This window comes from Nicotiana tomentosiformis, chromosome 3 (genome assembly GCF_000390325.3).
Source record: "Nicotiana tomentosiformis chromosome 3, ASM39032v3, whole genome shotgun sequence".
Taxonomy (NCBI): domain Eukaryota; kingdom Viridiplantae; phylum Streptophyta; class Magnoliopsida; order Solanales; family Solanaceae; genus Nicotiana; species Nicotiana tomentosiformis.
In genome coordinates this window covers 88,374,751-88,392,901 of record NC_090814.1, presented here as the reverse complement: position 1 = coordinate 88,392,901, position 18,151 = coordinate 88,374,751, and the positions used below count along the sequence as shown (strand labels likewise).

The 18,151-nt window shown below is 40.3% G+C and overlaps 2 protein-coding genes across 6 annotated transcripts; one reads left to right on the top strand and one right to left on the bottom strand.

The window, feature by feature from the left end:
• Positions 1-6,122: 6,122 nt before the first annotated feature.
• Positions 6,123-6,749, bottom strand: LOC138908141 (uncharacterized). Its single transcript, XM_070198783.1, has one exon. The coding sequence runs from the start codon at positions 6,747-6,749 to the stop codon at positions 6,123-6,125; it is 627 nt and encodes a 208-aa protein (XP_070054884.1).
• Positions 6,750-11,448: 4,699 nt separating this feature from the next.
• On the top strand, positions 11,449-17,995 carry LOC104086985 (polypyrimidine tract-binding protein homolog 2). Of its 5 annotated transcripts, none has more exons than XM_009591355.4 (11): positions 11,449-11,606; positions 12,737-12,927; positions 13,164-13,373; positions 14,662-14,724; positions 14,833-14,906; positions 15,459-15,551; positions 15,866-15,923; positions 16,319-16,423; positions 16,526-16,607; positions 17,097-17,209; positions 17,409-17,995. In XM_009591355.4, the coding sequence occupies exons 2-11, from the start codon at positions 12,742-12,744 to the stop codon at positions 17,751-17,753; spliced, it is 1,329 nt and encodes a 442-aa protein (XP_009589650.1). In that variant the 5' UTR covers positions 11,449-11,606; positions 12,737-12,741; the 3' UTR covers positions 17,754-17,995. The 5 variants fall into 5 exon arrangements, with proteins under 5 accessions (XP_009589650.1, XP_009589649.1, XP_009589651.1 ...); XM_009591354.4 differs by having other exon boundaries at positions 12,724-12,927; XM_009591356.4 differs by lacking the exon at positions 11,449-11,606 and having other exon boundaries at positions 12,789-12,927; positions 13,149-13,373.
• Positions 17,996-18,151: the final 156 nt, after the last annotated feature.

Here is an 18,151-nt window from a genome sequence, read left to right as displayed (position 1 = left end):
AGGTGCTGGCAAGGCTAAGGTGGACTGAAACCGCAGGTGCGAGAAGGATGTCGCATCTGCAAGCCCGCAGGTGCGATACCTGGGGCGCAGATGTGGAAGGGGGGGGAATTTGGCTGGCTTCGCAGAAGCGAAAGGAGATGCGCATGTGCGCTTCCGCAAGTGCGAGATTTGGCCGCAGATGCAGAACCTAGGATCTTAAGTGAGTTCCGCACTTACGATGAAAATTACGCAGGTGCGGCATCGCAGAAGCGGAAAAAGGGACCGCAAGTGCGGTTTCGCTGGGTAGATTGCATAAATAGGAGATTTCGCGATTTTTTGTTCATTTTCACCATTTTCAAGTCGGACCTTAGAGCGTTTGGAGTGATTATTTTGAAGGGGATTCAAGATTTTTCACAGAAATAAGTTGGTTGAGCTCTAATACTCCTAGCTATGGTGTTTTCCCGTTGTTTTCCCACCTAATTAGTAGGATTTTTGAAGTTAAATAAGGGGTTAGGGCTTGAGATTTTAGAAAGTATAATTTGGGGATTTTAGGGACCAAATGATGTCAGATTTTGATGAATTTTATATGGTTAGACTCGTGGGTGAATGGGCTTTCGGGTTTTGTGACTTTTGTCGGATTTTTAGACCTGGGCCCGGTGGCCGGGTTTGAGTCGATTTCGGATTTTGGCTATAATTTGGTATTTTTTTGTGGAATTAATTCCTTTAGCCTATATTGATCGTATTGTATTACTTGTGACTAGATTCGGGACGTTCGAAGGCCGAATTGAGAAGCAAGGGAATTCCGGAGTAGGATTTTTCTTGGTTTGAGATAAGTAATATTTTCAAACTTGGTTCTGAGGGTTCGAGACCCCAAATTATATGCTATGTGATTGGTATTGAGGTGACACACATGACAATTGACGGACGTGCACCGTGAGAATTGTGACCTGGGTGATTCCATGGCACCGTTTAGTGACTCTATCCTGTTGATATCCATGTTTTCATCAGGTGATAAAGTAGTTGAGCTATAGATCGTGCTAGATATCATGTTTAGGCTTTGTGCCGGTATTGGTTGGACCCTTAACGGTCATTTCTTGCTGTCATCTCACTAGTTTCATTTGCTATTCCATACTCAGTCATGATCATACATTTTTTTTATATCATATCTCGGTCTCAATTATTTATTGATTCATCATATCATTGTTCCGAGTTGTTTTTGTGACATTGTGGGCCTGTGGTGGGATTGGAGAGGTTGATGACTGAGCGAGGCCGAGTGCCTGGTTATGAGTGACAGTTATGGGATCGGGCTGCACGCCACACTATAACACACCCCCAGTGAGCGCGGCTGATATTATTGAGGGATGGATTTCCTTGGACATGGATTTGTTCGAAGTACTTGATACTTGGAGATGGATTTCTCCACAGGGTTGGATTGCCCTTTTTCCTCGGTACTATTGACTTATAGTCACTGTTGTATATGTTCCGGGATGGATTTTCCTGGGCCGGATGGCCATATACAGTACTGAGTGGTTGAATACTTGAGAGTGGAGCACATAGTGTATTTCATACAGTCTGTGCATTGGCATGTAGAGATAGCTGAGTTGTATACCTTACTATGTTCAGATATGTATTTCCTTTACTGTTTGAGTTGTATATTTGACTTGAAAGCATGCCTACGTTTCTGCACATTTATTTTTGTTATACCTATTGAGGTTGAGTTTGTCACTACCTTTTAGTCCAAAGTTTGAACTTGTTACTTACTGAGTTGGTGTACTCACATTACTCCCTGCATCTCGTGTGTAGATCCAGGCGATTGAGGATTCTATAGTTTTGGAGACTATCAGGGTAGATGCACATTGTTCGCGGGCCTTGACTCTCCTTCTTTATCTTTGTCTTACTTTCAGTTTATATCTCTAGACACTATAGTAGACTGTATTTCTGATCTAGACGCTCATGTACTCAGTGACACCCTAGTTTTGGGTTGGATTGTATCACTTTGGGATTTTTATATATTTTAAATAGTTTTTCTTAAATATTAAATGCTTCCGTTAACGTTTTCAAACTTATTGTTGTTGGTGTTGGGTTATTGAGTTGAGACTGGCCTAGTTCCACGATAGGCGACATCACGACGATTGATATTGGGTCGTGACATAACCTTAGCTCATATGATGAAATTTTATTCCCCCAAAATCTTCCGCGGGGGAATGATAAACCTTTGCAAGGGTGGCCACCATGCTTTGCTGTCTAGCATGGATGATGACAACGACCGTGGGTGGATGGAACGGTTTGTTGCAATTGCCACCAACGACATTATTCCGACAACAACTTTATCCTTTCTGACTACTTGGAACTGCACTCGTAACTCGATGGATCCCACCGGTGGTAGCATGTTTAGACCAGTGGGTTCAAACAATTTTGGATGTCACGATGCCCAAAACTCGTTTATGGAAAGAACTGGCCCTTAAATACGGGTGAAAGGCCAAAAATCATGGTAATTTTAATTTACATTGCTTTCATTACGAAGAACTTGATTGAACCCTTTTGACTTGTTCATGAAATTAGGTCTACCTGTGGGCTCTGTTGTTGTCCCCGAGGTTGATGTTTTGGCTGATCATGCTGATGTAGTGAGGCTGCTTCAGGAAGCACTTACTCGAACAGGTATCTCCGAGCCTGCTTCGGGCGCAAACTCTTCTTTACGGAGTCCCCGGTCGGAGGATAAGCAACCGAAGAGAAGACATTCCTCCGCGGTTGGGGAAAAGAATAAGAGGGCAAAAACTGATGCCCCCGAGTCATCTCCAGTGGCGATGACAACTGGTCCTCCTTTCGAGCCGGTCATAGACACCGTGATGATTGATGATGATGAATAATATGTCGATGAGGGAGCTTCTTTACATATAAGGCGACGATCCTCGTCATCTCAATAGGATGCTCGACCTGTTGAGATAGTTACACTAACTGAAGACGATGTCTCGACACTATGGGGAGAATCTGATTTAGTAGAATATGTCGACTCCCATTTTCGGGCCCCAATTGTTATAACCGGTGTTGCGGGGTAAAGTACCGGGTCCTTGCCGTCTTTGGTTTACGAGCATCCAACAACCGGCACTATATTTGATGCAAATGTTTCTCTTTCTTCAACTCCATCAGCTTTATCTCCACCTTCACTAACACCAGCAACTGCTACATCACTTCCATCTTCATCCACTCTTCCACCAGCAGTTGCTACATTACCTCCATCGGCCGCACCTGACCATGAAGAAGGTGTTCCTCTTCCACAGTCCCCAGTTCATGGGAATTTGGGGCAAAATTATGTTGTCCATTCTAAAGATCCACAAAGGAGGAGGAACGTTACTCTTTCGGTCTCTATTGGATGCAACTTGCTATCCTAGCATGTGGAGCTTGCTAACTATCTGAAGCCTTTGGCTTCAGAAAAAGACTGAGAAAAGATTCAGGCACTCTCGGGAAGTGCTTGTTGAACAATGCCCTAGTGCTTGAGTTGGCTGCAAAAAATGGACTCCCAGCGCAGTCTGATGCTCCAGGTTCTTCTGATTTCGGTTCCGAGTTTTCGAAAACTAAAAAGGGATCGGAAGACGATGATGTCGAAGACCAAACTAGGGAAAATGTTGAACAATTGGTGAAAACACCTACTTTTCCTGGGGATGCGGATACTTATCTTCCTCATGGTTTCGGAGGCGCTGCAGTTTAGCTTTATCTTTCTTATCCCATTTTGTACTTTTATCGTTTTGGCCCGTTCTTGTAACTAAAGATATATTTTTGCTCAAGTATCATTTGGGTCATACTTTCATTTGAATATCCATGCAAATCTTTAACTTTTGCACTTGGTCAAGCATTCTACGCTTGATGTTCTATTGGCGCTTTACTATGTGTAGTCTCGGATGCCTTTTCTTCAAAGCATTTTGGTTCCGAGTATTATCCCTTTTACGTGAGGGTTTCTATGAATATTTGCGCAAGTTTCCCTTTCACGTGAGGGTTTCTGTGAATATTTGCCAAGTTTGCTTTTTGCGTCCTTTTCTTATACGAATTCGGGTGAATTTTTTCCCGGTGGAATTTTAGATTCCGGGCATTGATTCTTCCGGAACCAACCCTTTAACGTGAGGGTTTTTATAAAAGAGGGCCCTATTATGTTTACGGTGCTCTTGAAGATGACATCTCATGTTCATTACAGTACTAATATTTAAAGTACTTGTTTAACTTTCAAATGACAAAGTTAGCTCATCGTTCGGACAAGAAACAAGATAAAAGCAAAAGGATTTCATTTTATTCCTTCTATTTCAAAAAATACATAAGAATCTTGCTATGCAAAAAAGAAATTGCCATTACTTATGGCTATCTTGTACAACTAGTTTCTACGGGGCTGGCTGCACAGTCCCCCATTCCGATGATGCATTTTATTTCCGGATTTTTGTTTTCTGGTTGATGTGGCAGTCATTGTTGTTGTATCTTCATATCATTCCCCCAGTGTTCGAATGCGGAGAGTGCGGATTAGAACACTGGAAGTCTTGTATCTTCGAAGGTTCCACCAATGAATTGCTATGTAATCCTTCACTCGGCAACATACCTTACTTCCCCTTAGGAATCCATGCTATCGGGCAAAAGAATACCTAACAGTCCTCTAGTGATTTGTGCTCGCGAACGGTAGGGTAACCCTTGTTCGGTAGCAAACTTAACTTTCCGATGGGAATTTGCTATCGAACCAAAGATTAGATAATCATCCCAAAGTGGAAGCTTGTTTGTTTGACTTGTTATTAAAGGTCTTGTTGTTGTTGTCTTCATAGTATGCTTTCTGTCGCTGCCTCATTAAAAAAACCTTACCGAAGAAACCCAATTAGGACAAAAATTGAACGAAGGAAAAAAGAGTGCAGCACATATTTCCTATTGAATAATGTTCATCAACAATAATATCTTTTGAGATGTTCCACGTTCCAGTTGTTGGGAAACTTGTCTCTATTCTGGTTCTCCAACTCGTATGAACCTTTCCCAATAATAGCTGAAATCTGGTAGAGACCTTCCCACATTGTACCTAGCTTTCTCGCGTTGATCTCTCTAGTACTTTGGGTTACTTTCATTAGAATCAAGTCTCCTACTTTGAAATAACAGAAGTTGGCTCTTTGATTATAATATTGCTTCATTCTCTGCTTTTGAGCTGCCATCCTTACATGCGCTAAGTCTCTGCGTTCCTTGAGCAGTTCCAAGTTGTTTAGCATTGCTTTGTCATTCGATTCTCCATTTTTCTGAGAATATCTCAAAGTTGGTTCACCCATTTCTACCGGGATTAGGGCTTCAACACCGTAAATACGAGAAAAAGGAGTTTCTCATGTGCTCGATTTGGCCGTGGTTCGGTAGGCCCATAGAACTCCGGGAAATTCTTTGTGCCATTTGCCTTTTGCTGCTTCCAACCTTTTCTTGAGGTTTTGAATAATCACTTTGTTTGTTGACTCCGCTTGACCATTTGCGCTCGGATGATAAGTAGAAGATGTGATCCTCTTTATTTTCAAGTCTTTAAGGAATTTTGTAACTTTTGCACCGATAAACTGTGGCCCATTGTCGCATGCTATCTCTTTTGGTATCCTAAGCCTGCAAATTATATTTTCCCATAGGAAATCGACCACTTTGCGTTCTCCGATCTTCTGATAAGAACCTGCTTCCACCCATTTAGAAAAATAATCAGTCAAAATTAAAAGAAACATTACCTTTCCGGGAGCCGGTGGTAGCGGTCCGACGATGTCCATCCCCCATTTCATGAACGACCATGGGGACAGAACCGAATGTAAGGGTTCTACTGGTTGATGTACTAGTGATGCGTAACTTTAGTATCTATCAAATTTTCGTACGAAATCTTTGGCGTCTTGTTCCATGCGAGGCCAATAATATCATGCCCGTACCAATTTCAGCACCAAAGACCCTGCGCCTGAGTGGTTGCCGCATATCCCTTCGTGGATTTCTCTCATGACATAGTCAGCTTCTGACGCTCCTAAACACCGGGCCACCAGGCCTTGGAAAGATTTTCTATACAATTGGTCTTTCCTGAAGCTATAACTTGCAGCTTTAGCGCGTAACGCCTGTGATGCTTTGGGGTCGTCGGGCAACTTTCCGTTCTCGAGGTAGTTGATTATTTCATTTCTCTAGTCCCAGACCAGACTAGCTGAATTCACATCATAGTACCCATTTGTATCCAGGACTGAGCTCATTAGTTGTACCACCGTTCCGAACTCTGATCCCTTTATTTCTGTCGATGATCCTAAGTTTGCTAATGCATTCGCTTCTGCATTATCCTCCCTCGGGATATGAGTAACTGACCATTCCCTTAATCGTGCCAAAAGAGCCTGGACCTTTATCACGTATTGTTGCATACGTTCTTCTTTAGTATCAAAGATTCCATAGACCTGATTTACCACCAGCTGTGAGGCACATTTGATTTCGATAACCTCGGAATCAAGTCCCCGGGCCAATTTGAGCCTTGCAATCAAAGCTTCATACTCTACTTCACTGTTAGTTAAAAGAATTGTTCTGATGGTCTGCCTTAAGGTTTCCCCTGAAGGAGTAATTAAGACTATTCTGATCCCGAACCCTTTTACATTCAAAACTCCGTCCGTAAATAAGGTCCAAACCCCCGATGTCAATTCCGACACCATTACTACCTCCTTAGTTGCCACAGGTAGTATTCCCATACTAAAATTGGCCACGAAGTCAGCCAAGAGTTGTAACTTAATTGCAGTCCTTAGTTTATATTCTATGTCGAATTCACTCATTTCGACAGCTTATTTGGCCAATATACCCGAGAGCTCGGGTTTGTGGAGGATATTCCACAAAGGGAAAGTAGTCACCACAACTATCGGGTGGCATTAAACATGCTCAAAGCTGATAACCGGGAAATGAACATGCTCAAAGCTGATAACCTTCATGTGAGTCTTTGGACTTCCTTTACGCTTGACAATTAATCCGGGATATCGTCTACGACCTTGATTTTGTCAGGGTTTACCTCAATTCCCCTTCGTGAGACCAAAAACCTTAGGAACTTACCAAAACTGACCCCGAAAGCGCACTTCTCGGGGTTTAGTTTCATGTTATGCTTCCTCGGGATGTCGAATGTTTCTTGTAAATACTTAAGGTGGTCACCTGCATTCAAAGACTTAACGAGCATATCATCTATGTAAACTTCCATGGTCTTTCCTAATTGCATTTTAAACATCTTATTTACGAGCCGTTGATAAGTGGCTCCGACGTTTTTTTAACCCGAAGGCCATTACATTGTAACAATATGTACCGAAATTTGTTATAAATGATTTTTTTCCTGATCTTCTGGGTTCATCTTAATTTGGTTGTACCCGGAATAAGGATCAAGGAAACTCATCAACTCGTGCCCGGTCGTGGCATCAATCATTTGATCGATATTTGGCAGTGAGAACGAGTCTTTCGGGCACGATTTGTTAAGATCTTTATAGTCTACGCACATGCGAAATTTATTGTTCTTCTTAGGAACAACTAATCTATTTCCCTTTTGTCACGCCCTTCCCTTTCCTTGTTGGTCGCACTAAAGCAATTGTAGCAAATAGGAGAAGAATGCCGACGACATTCCATGTGTGGAACTTTTGTAATAGAATAGGCTCAATGACTTTGCCATATTTTATTACTAATTAATAATTATCATTCTCTTATCGGCCTAATCTCGTAATACGGATAGCCAGTCTGGATATCTTACCTCTCTGACCGAACCGATTTTAAGCAAGCGTGTTACCTTTTCTTTGATGAATTTATTCCTGACCTCGACAATAAGACGTTTCTTCTGTCGTACCGGTGGTATGTTGGGATCCAAACTCAACTTGTGTACGGCTATTTCCGTCGGGATACCTGTCATATCCTCGTGCGACCATGCAAAACAATCAACGTTAAGTTTAAGAAATTCAATAAAACCAGACCTGAGCTCGGGGTGCAGTCCTGTCCCCAAATGAAATTTTCTTTCTAGGAATTCTTTGAACAATACCACTTGCTCCAATTCCTCCGCTGTGGATTTTGTTGCGTTCGTCTCTTCCGAAACTTGGAAATATCTCGGTACCTGATATTGTTTTGACGACTTTGCTCCTCGGCTACCTCCTTCTAACTCGGGAAAAGGCGCAAGTTCCTGTAATTAGTATGTCGTGCGCTCCTTCCCCTTGCTACAGGGAAACTGAGATTGCATTCATCTCCCTTGCTGTCGGTTGATCACCTCTTATCTGCTTGATTCCTTTGGGCATTGGAAACTTCAGTAATTGGTGATATGTTGAAGGTATAGCTTTCATCTCGTGTAACCATGGCCTCCCCAGGATGATGTTGTATCCCATATCACCATCTATTTCTTAGAAGAGAATTGTTTTCATTACCCCTTCAGCGTTCGTGAGCAGCAATATCTCTCTCCGGGTCGTCACGCTCGCAAGGTTGAATCCAGCAAGAAGCTTTGTTGCCGGAATAATGCTTCTGGCGAGTTTAGCTTGTTCCAATACTCTCCATCATATCATATTAGCCGAACTTCCTGGATTCACTAGAATACGTTTAATCTTGAAATCTAACACATTTAAAGAGATTACCAATGCGTCGTTGTGTGGTAACAACAACCCGTCTGCGTCTTCCTCCGTGAAAGTAATATCGTCTTCCCAGAGTCTTTTGCTATGAGTTATCGATATTTTAATCTTCTTTGCTGCCAAAAAGGTGACCCCATTAATCTCATCACCCCCGAAGAACATATTGATCGTTTGGCATAAGGGTTATTTTCCTACTTTCGAAAGTTTCGCGTTGTCTCTGTTACGACCATAATTGTTCTTAGCTCGGTCACTCAAGAATTCTCTAAGGTGGTCGTTCTTTAATAATGTTGCCACCTCCTCTAAGATACGTCGGCAGTCCCCTATCCAGTGACCTTTCGTCCTATGGTACTCGCACCATAGGTTGGGATCTCTCTGACTGGAATCAGATCTTATAGGTCTCGGGAATCGTACATCCTTAATGTTTCTCATGGCTGACACCAAATCCACTATACTAACGTTGAAGTTGTATTCCGATAACTTGGGGTAAGAAGGAAACCGAGATCCCGACATCTCCTTATCCTGAAGCGATCTATTATTTCGACCACGATCGGTCCCTCTGTCATTGATGAATTTGTTTGGTGCCCAAAAGTTTCTGCCACGACTTTCGGTCCGCTCGTAGGGCAAAAATCGGCCCCTCGAAGTCCATCTATCTGCGTCGTATTCATCCTTTGATTTTGTTTTGCTTTTCTCCCGTCCTCTGGCCGATGATGAAAAATCGACCTAGTCATATTCGATCCTTATCTTTGACTTTTATCGGTTGTGTACATTTGCCCAAGTTGTTGCTTGAAACTCAAGCAGGCTCTCATTCAGCTTTCGGGAAGCGTCTAAACATTTTGGAATCAATCCTTTGGTGAATGCTTCAGCTACCCATTCATCTGGGACGGTCGGGAGCATCATTCTTTCTTTCTGGAATTGAGTAACAAACTCTCGTAATAATTCAGATTCTCCCTGTGCGATCTTGAATATGTCGGCCTTCCGGGCTTGCACTTTTCTGGCCACGGCATGACCTTAATGAAAGAATCTGCGAGCATCTCGAAGGAATCTATCGAATGCTCGGGTAATAATGAATACCACGTTAGAGCTCCCCTCGTGAGAGTTTCTCCGAATTTCTTTAGCAACACAGATCCAATTTCGTGAGGAGCTAAATCATTTTCTTTCACCGCCATTGTACATGTAGTAATATGCTCATGTGGGTCTGAAGTTCCATCATACTTTGGAATTTCAGGCATTTTGAATCGCTTCGGGATTAGTTCTGGTGTCGCACTCGGCTTGTACGGTAATTGAATATACTTCTTCGAGTTTGGGCCTTTCAATACTAGTGGCGCGCCCGGGATTTGATCAATGCGGGTGTTTACTTCCCTCATAAACCGCAAAAGTTCATCCTTGAACGAATCGTTATTGTTGTTGAGACCGGATCTGCTCCACCCCAGTCATGTCAGAGCCAACTTCACCCCTGAGATTGTTGTTGTCGACTCTCTGCGTTGTTTCGTCTGCGGGAACAACAAGAGGAATTATATCTCATATGTTTGCATTATTCGAATCACCTAATAACGCCAGCTTCAGTTCCGTCATAACCTGATCCTGCTGCGTGAGATGGCCTAAAATGATTGCATTGTTGCTCTTACATGACCCTCACCACATCTGCTACATGCTCCTCATCAGCATCATCAGGAGTTGTCTCCCGAACCTGTCGAGGGTACTGCCTGTCATGCACCGACGTGGCGTCATTTCCCTCACTGCGGGTGTCAATGATTGAATCCTCAAAATTAGGCTGATCCCCTCGAATTTTAGGGTTGTGTGTGTCGTTAACAATATTATTTGCCATTTTCGTGATTTTTTTATAAGACAAAGTAATCAAAACACGTTAGTAAAAAAGGCAAGGATCAATTTAATTGCACGACTGTGTAGGCCTAACGATGGGGGCCAAACTGTTTACCCGTAAAACGGTATAGTTGAATTTATACTTGATTTTTAGACAAATGAATTAATTTGATCATGAAATAATACAATAATTGAAGAAATGTACAATATTTAACCTTGAAATATAGACGAAACAACAGAGATGACGGTTACAGGAACAAAGTTTTCGGGCACAACAATGATGAGATCAAAAAGCAAGAAAATAAGATTGTATTAAATTTCGTATAGAATATAATATAAGTTTTGCCAGAAAATTCATGTCTCTTACAATGATAACTGAGCTCACTATTTATAGCTATCTCTAGGGAAATAAGTCGTAGGATCATGTCCTCCTTAAATGTCAATTATGAGGTTCATTGGTAAATACATAACGGTGAACATAAATACCAAATTCTTTGTAACAGACCGTCGCTCTTAATGCTGCAGAATATTCCCTATTAAATGTTACCGGGCGCAGAGCATTTAATATACTTTTATGAACGTTATCCTTTCCGGTGACAAGTGAAATAACTGCGCTCAATTTTCGTCCATCTCTGTCTTGGATTCCGCGTGTACTTTCTTTAGGCGACCACATGTCATATCATATTTCACCATATACAATTACTACAAAACATGAGAGAAACAAGTCATTGAAAGGTTTCACCCATTTGATAACCGTTCGCGTCCATGGTGATTAGAAATTTCATATGTATCCAATTGTTAAATCTTATAGTTGAGTCAAGGCGAGTATTTCGATAAAAAACATAGTTCATAGTTACATTGATTTCAATACAAAATTTAATTTGTTTCTAATCTACATTAGAAGAGTAACAATGGCCTGAAGATAATTTGATGTAAAAATTATTTGATTTCTAAAATCGTAATAGGTCATAAAAACAAATATTGTTATCCAATTCTTGAAAGAAACATTTTCATACTATTCCGAGTCTTTGAACTTTCATTAATCGAGTTTAATTTTCGTATATGCTTTGCACCGGTCATTCAAGAGCTATATATAAGCCATCTACCGTTCATAATATAAAAAATTAACAATATTCATATCAATTAATCAAGTATACTCTGCGTTGTCACGACTCAAAGCTGTGCGCTCTTCCGTTTCCGTCTGTGAAACCCTAATCTCAGATAACATAGGTATGGCTGCTCTAAATCTATGTTTTTTGTTCATTCAAATCAAAACGTTGTTTTAGGGTTTCTAATTCAATATCACATGATTATGTTTTCCCCTCGTTTTGTGCCCTAATCTCTCTTCTTCATTCTAATTTAAACGTTTGCGTTTGAACATTTTTTGACGGCGACAATGATTTCAATCAATTAGCTCCTTTTTTCCCTTTTTGTTTTTATATATTCGATGAGTTTGAGTAGAGGGATTGTACGATATTGTATGTTTTTTCCTCCTATTTTATCATGTCCCGGTTAATCTGGTACTAAATCCAGCTGACGATTACGTTCGATTCACTGTCCTATCCGGGTTTGTAGTTGGTTGACCATAAAGTTGATGTCTTTTTAGCTGCATAAATTAGATATGTTGCTTATTATCTGTGGATAAATTAATTGTTTTCCTGTTGGTGGAAGCTTGTGATTCGCTTCATTTTCTTAGGGTGATGTTTTCTGGGTTCTTCACTTAAGTATTTATTTTTGGTGGAGAGGGGAAGGGGAAGGACTGATGTAATGTGATGACACCAGTATAACATGGATTCGCCAATGTAATTGAATGACTGAAGTTTGAAGAGTTGATGTTTAGTTTAGCGAGAACACAAGTCATGTTCTAGCAGAGAATTTTGCTTAAATGCATTAAATGCCAGCGTTCTACCTAATTTTCTCTTTCTTTATTGGTGTTTCGCGTTAACTTTGCGTGCGATAAGGAAAAATATAATGGGTTGACCCTGATATAAAAAACCGGGTTGAGCAGGTTATAGTTACACAGTATATACCTTCATTTGAAAGCTTAACATAAGAGGCATTCCTAGTATGAATAAGAAAGATAATTTGTGGCAATGGTTGTACTTATTCTAATTATATTCCTGCAGAATTGCTTTCTATTTAAGCGCATTATATTACACAAGATTACATATATTTTTTGATAAGAAAATTACACAAGGTAACATTTGATTATTGCGCTGGCACATTTAGCATCAAATTTTATATAGTTTATATACTGCTCATAATCCAATCAGGCTCTTAGCTTTGACAGCTCGAGGAGTGTTATTATTGAGCGAATACCATTTTAATTTTGTTATTCTGTTTGAAGCTTGTCTTTATAGTTAGGATGGCATCTGGGTCTAGCCAACCCCAGTTTCGATACACACAGCCACCATCAAAGGTCCTTCATTTGAGAAACTTACCATGGGAGTGCACAGAGGAGGAGCTGATCGAATTGGGGAAGCCATTTGGTAAAGTCGTTAATACCAAGTGTAATGTTGGAGCGAACCGGAATCAGGCATTTATAGAGTTAGTAAGTATCTGGTCAAATTTTGGGCTGATCTGCACCATCTTAGTGCTTGGTCAAGTTTGCTTATATTAATTCTACTTTCTCAAAATATAAAATTACTCACCTTTCCTCATAAAAAAAGAGAGAGAGTTCGTAAGCAGCTAGTTCACCATGCTCTTTCATTACATTTCTGTTTTCTTGTCAAACTGCACGTCCTTCAAAACTTGATTTTCTTGTTTCTGAAGTGTTAATATGTGTAGGCAGAATTAAATCAAGCTATTGCAATGATATCGTACTACGCCTCTTCCTCAGAACCGGCTCAGGTACGAGGGAAAACCGTCTACCTACAATATTCTAACAGGCAAGAGATAGTGAACAACAAAACTACAGCAGATGTAGCTGGAAATGTGTTGTTGGTTACAATTGAGGGGAATGATGCCCGCCTTGTCAGTATTGATGTTTTACATTTGGTAAGGATTACATTACTTCCCATGTACCTTGGTGGAAAGGAAATCTTCTTCATAGAAAGGTTTTTCTGTAGTTTTGGTAATTAGGTTGGGCTATTTCATGCTTTATTGAGCACTCTTTGACATGAAATTGAATGGATCAGCAGGCCAGTGTCCAGGATATATCTTCAGTGGCAGCTTATTGCTTCGGGAGAAAGAGCGAATGTGTGTTTGTCTCCTTTCTCTTTTGCTTAACTCAAGCTCTTCCTTCCCTTCTTCTCCTCATCTAACTTTCCTGACTTTCTTGGAGTGTCAGATGATTCTTATTCCTCAAAATCTTCATCCCTCCTTAGCATATGCATAATGGAGTTGCAGTTTTTCGTTGTCCAAGGCAAACTTGTTGCATGTGCATCTGGAAACTTGCAATGGATGCAGAATTTGCTTGCTTTTCTTAGAGTAATAATGTCTTTTTGATTAATTAACTTGAAAGTTTAGGATCCAACTCAATTAGGCTCAACACAAAGCCAGATAACCATCTATATACGACTCAGATATTTTGTTTTCTAAACTTACCCTCTCCATGACTTGCTTGTCTTAAATTTTCTAAAACCTTTTAACTTCGATACTAGCTTAAGAAATAATCTCCTTCCCTCTAGTTTTAGTGTTATTAGGATGTTAATAGATGGAAAGTTTGGTTTTCTTAAAGACTGCTTCAAGGAATGGAGCTTGCTCAGCTTTGGGCCAAGATTTTACAAGCTTGAGGCGACTTACTGATGCTGAGAACTTCTTGATTATGAGCTTTGTTTGACAAGGTTGCCCTTGTAATGAAGAAATGAGCCCTAGGCTTTATTCACAGATGCGAAAGTTAATTTTTTTTCTTGTGGAATTTTCTGAATACATGAGTGGTTGACCTATATTTGGTGACTTCAGTGAACTGTCTCTCATGTTCAGGTAGTTTTGTTTGCATCACATGTTCAAGTTCAGGTAGTTTTGTGCCTTTGTTTGTATCCTTGCAGTAAATGACAGGAGGGATGGTCTTCTTTTGTACTTCCTCCTATCGATATCCTTTGCATTTTTAGAACCTCTTTAGGTCAACTGTTGTGAAATACTCCTTGATTAGAAAATATTTGCAGTATTATTCTGTGATGGTATAACTGATAATCATTAAAAACAGAAATGTTGTTTATAGGATTTGTTTCTAATACTTGAGAAGAGCATGACTGGAAGTGCACATTAGCATGTAGGATTTCTCCAAATTTATAATTTTTTAGCATTGAATAGATCTATTTCTGAACTTATCATATTCTTTCAGGTGTTTTCAGCTTTTGGATTTGTGCACAAGATTACAACATTTGAGAAGACTGCCGGGTTCCAGGTATTTATGCTTCAGAAAGATGGATTCGACCAAGCTTGATTAGTCTCAATATGTTTGTTGACCTCCTAATTAACTGACAAGTCCCTCACCTCCTTGAACCCTCCTCAGGCTCTGGTGCAATTTTCTGATGCAGAAACCGCTACTTCAGCAAAGGATGCCCTGGATGGAAGAAGCATTCCCAGGTGATGTTGGATTATATTTTTGGCTGGGTTATGGATCATTTTTGTAGATGTGGTGCATATACATTGGGGCTGGACATCTTTGAGGAGCTTTTTAAGAATTTACTAAAGGGGTACACACATGCTCCTTAGCCCGTTCCATATATTTTATATTGGCATTTCAGGCACCTTCTTCTTGTGTTCATTTAAGTTCTAGTTAATGGGGCTAATGAGCTTATCAAACTCTGTTTTTTAAATCCTGCTACAGAATGCATTCATAACTAGGACTTTCTGAGAAAGAGGGCTGATCCTTGTAAAAATGCTTGTCAGAAAAGATGATTGTTTGGTCTTCCCGTTTAATTTAGTTGGCTAAAATTCAGAGGGTCGGCTGGCTGCTTAAATGTACCTATGCTCGGAGCTATTAATGGAATTCTAATTTCTATGATCTTGTGAAGGGAAAAATATATGCTCTAAATTTTCTTACTATACTCAATTGCTGTTCTGGAGAAATATTTATTAGTCACTTCTTGTTCATGAGGGGCAGTTGACTGATTTTTTTCTTCTCTCATGCATTAGTTACTTGATTCCAGAACTTGGACCATGTACGCTTAAAATCACATATTCTGCTCATACGGATCTGAGCGTGAAGTTTCAGAGCCATCGTAGCAGGTAGAAATGATATCCATCCTCCTCCCCTCACGCACATGCACTATTTTCGGGATAAAGATGCTGGGAAGGAAAACTCCTGTATACAAACAGTGCACCAAAAAGTAGAGAACCTACTGAAAGTCACCCAATCTTCTATACAAACATACACATTCATAATTGATGACTTGTTTTAATTATTGAAAGCTGGTCATACAGATTGCTTTTGCGCAGTCTTCATCATACTTTATTGTATCGTGTATATGACTTAATTTGTTTGGGTTTATTATTTCCTCCTCCTCTTTCAATCTTATATCGTGTATATGTTTCTGATTTAGGGACTACACCAATCCTCACCTTCCCATTGCTCCCTCAGCCATAGATGCAAGTGGTCAGGTAATGCATCAGTCACAGCTCTCTCTCTCTCTCTCTCTCTCTCTCTCTGTGCGTGTGTGTGTATGTGTATGCAGGCATCAGTTGCACATAGAGGATTTGCTAGGATTGGTAAATTTTTGTCTTCCAGTTTCCTTGTTGCTGGTGTTGTGCTTTCTCCGGGATTACTTTATGATACTGCCCTTTCATACAGCAGGAATTAATTGGATAAGTGTGAATGTATATCCTACTCTAATATGGGATTGAGGCGTAGTTTATTGATTGGTGTGTATGTATGTCTTTACATGGTGTGCAAATCTTTTTCTAGTTTCTGTGGTTTGAGATATGTTCCTAGGTGGCAAGCTTGTCTTGAGATGCTGTTTGTCCTTTCTTTGAAATTTCTTCCATCCGTGTCACAGTTCAGTTTGGGTTTGGATGGGAAGAAACTGGAACCTGAGAGTAATGTTCTTCTTGCTTCCATTGAGAACATGCAGTATGCAGTTACCTTGGATGTCCTACACACGGTAACATCCCTCTTCAGTTGCTAAAAAGCTTTTGTACATTCTCTTGTGATCTGTCTTCTGAGTTGTTTTATTGCTTCCTCATTTTCCTTCATATGTCCTCAGGTTTTCTCAGCTTTCGGTCCTGTACTTAAGATTGCTATGTTTGATAAGAATGGAGGGGTTCAGGCTCTGATACAATATCCTGGTAAGATGAAGTGCAGTTAATTTGCCAGTAATTGTTCTTACCCTTGCAAATCGCAAGTCAGAACTTTCTTGCTCCAATGTTCTAAAAGCATTTGGCATAGTGACCAAACACTGTTCTCAGCTTCTTGACATTATATTATGTTGTGATTTATGCATGGCATTCTATAGTCAAGGAGGCTACTTCTTTCTAGTGAATATTTATTGGGTCATATACTTCCAGCTGTCCTTTTTTTCAACTTTGGTTTTCCTCTCAAGCGTCTCGTGTAAAAGAAAATAGTGGGTATATTAGTCAAAAAAATGTTTTCTTTTTTGATAAGGAAATATTTTAGATTGGTCAAAAAATTATTTTCAATTTCGTATACTCTGAAGAACAAGGTTTCCTCTTGTGAATTGGTGCTTGTACAAACTCAGAAGTAATGGATCTGAGTTGATTATTCTATACTAAGATGCTTGTGAGTTGAACTAAGCAATAGATTTGATGATTCTACAGATGTACGCACAGCTGTTGTTGCGAAGGGAGCTTTAGAAGGACATTCCATATATGAAGGTGGATATTGCAAGCTTCATGTCACTTACTCTCGACACACTGATCTTAGTATAAAGGTAAAAGCAACTTTGTGGAGAAAGCTTTATAAGCTTGAGATATTAATCTGTAAGGGGGACTCTGTGATTTAGTGTCAGCCATCTCTTTTTTGCTCATTGCTTATACTCCCATGCCTCCTTAGCCTTTTCTTTCTTTTCCTTTTCCCAGTGAGGGCACAAGTCATTGTCTAAATTGAATGGATATCTTTACTGATTTCAGGTTAATAATGATCGCAGCAGAGATTACACAATCCCAAATACCCCTATGTTGAATTCTCAACCTTCAATCTTTGGGCAGCAGCCTCAGATAGGAGGTCCAGGTGTTCATCCATACGGTGGCCCTGCCCATTATGCTCCAGCTCCAGGTGTCGCTCCGCCTCAGCATTCTGCAGGCTGGAACTCTGCTGCCGCCACAGCAAATCCAGGAATGCCAATGCAGATGCATAGTCACCCTTACATGCCACCTGCTAGTGTGCCTCCTCAGATGGGCTCCGGGGTGATGCCAATGCATGGACAGAATGGCATACCTTATTCTACTGCAATGCCTCCTTATCATCAACAGTAGCACTAACGTGAAAAGGCTTTTCATACCAGGGTTCCTTAATTTTGTTGCAGAGAGATGTTAACCAAAATGTGACAAGTCTTTTGGTCCTAACTGCATATCTTGGTTCTTTTTGTCTGTCTTTAGCTCTTTTCTTTTGGGTCACTGAATGGTCCCGTTGCTGCTTTTAGGCACTACATTGTACAATATTCTTGGTCACCTTTCATCGCTATGAATTATATTATGGAGCAAAGGCTTTGATTTCATGCTTGTCTTGTGTGAAACTTATTAGCTCGTCTACTCTCTTTCCAATTCTTGTTAAGTTGAAGACAGCGTAAAACAAAGGACCATGAGTGCCAACAAATGCAACCTTATGGCGTTTGTTTCAAACTTGAGGAAACTCGTTTTTTGAAATTTTCTTT

What these genes read in the sequence shown, in the direction of transcription:
- LOC138908141 (XM_070198783.1), bottom strand. Translation starts at nt 6,749, where the DNA reads ATGAGTGAATTCGACATAGAATATAAACTAAGGACTGCAATTAAGTTA.
- LOC104086985 (XM_009591355.4), top strand. Translation starts at nt 12,742, where the DNA reads ATGGCATCTGGGTCTAGCCAACCCCAGTTTCGATACACACAGCCACCA. An exon ending in GTATTGATGTTTTACATTTG is followed by an intron (nt 13,374 to 14,661) that starts GTAAGGATTACA and finishes ATATTCTTTCAG; the next exon opens with GTGTTTTCAGCTTTTGGATT. An exon ending in AGAAGACTGCCGGGTTCCAG is followed by an intron (nt 14,725 to 14,832) that starts GTATTTATGCTT and finishes AACCCTCCTCAG; the next exon opens with GCTCTGGTGCAATTTTCTGA.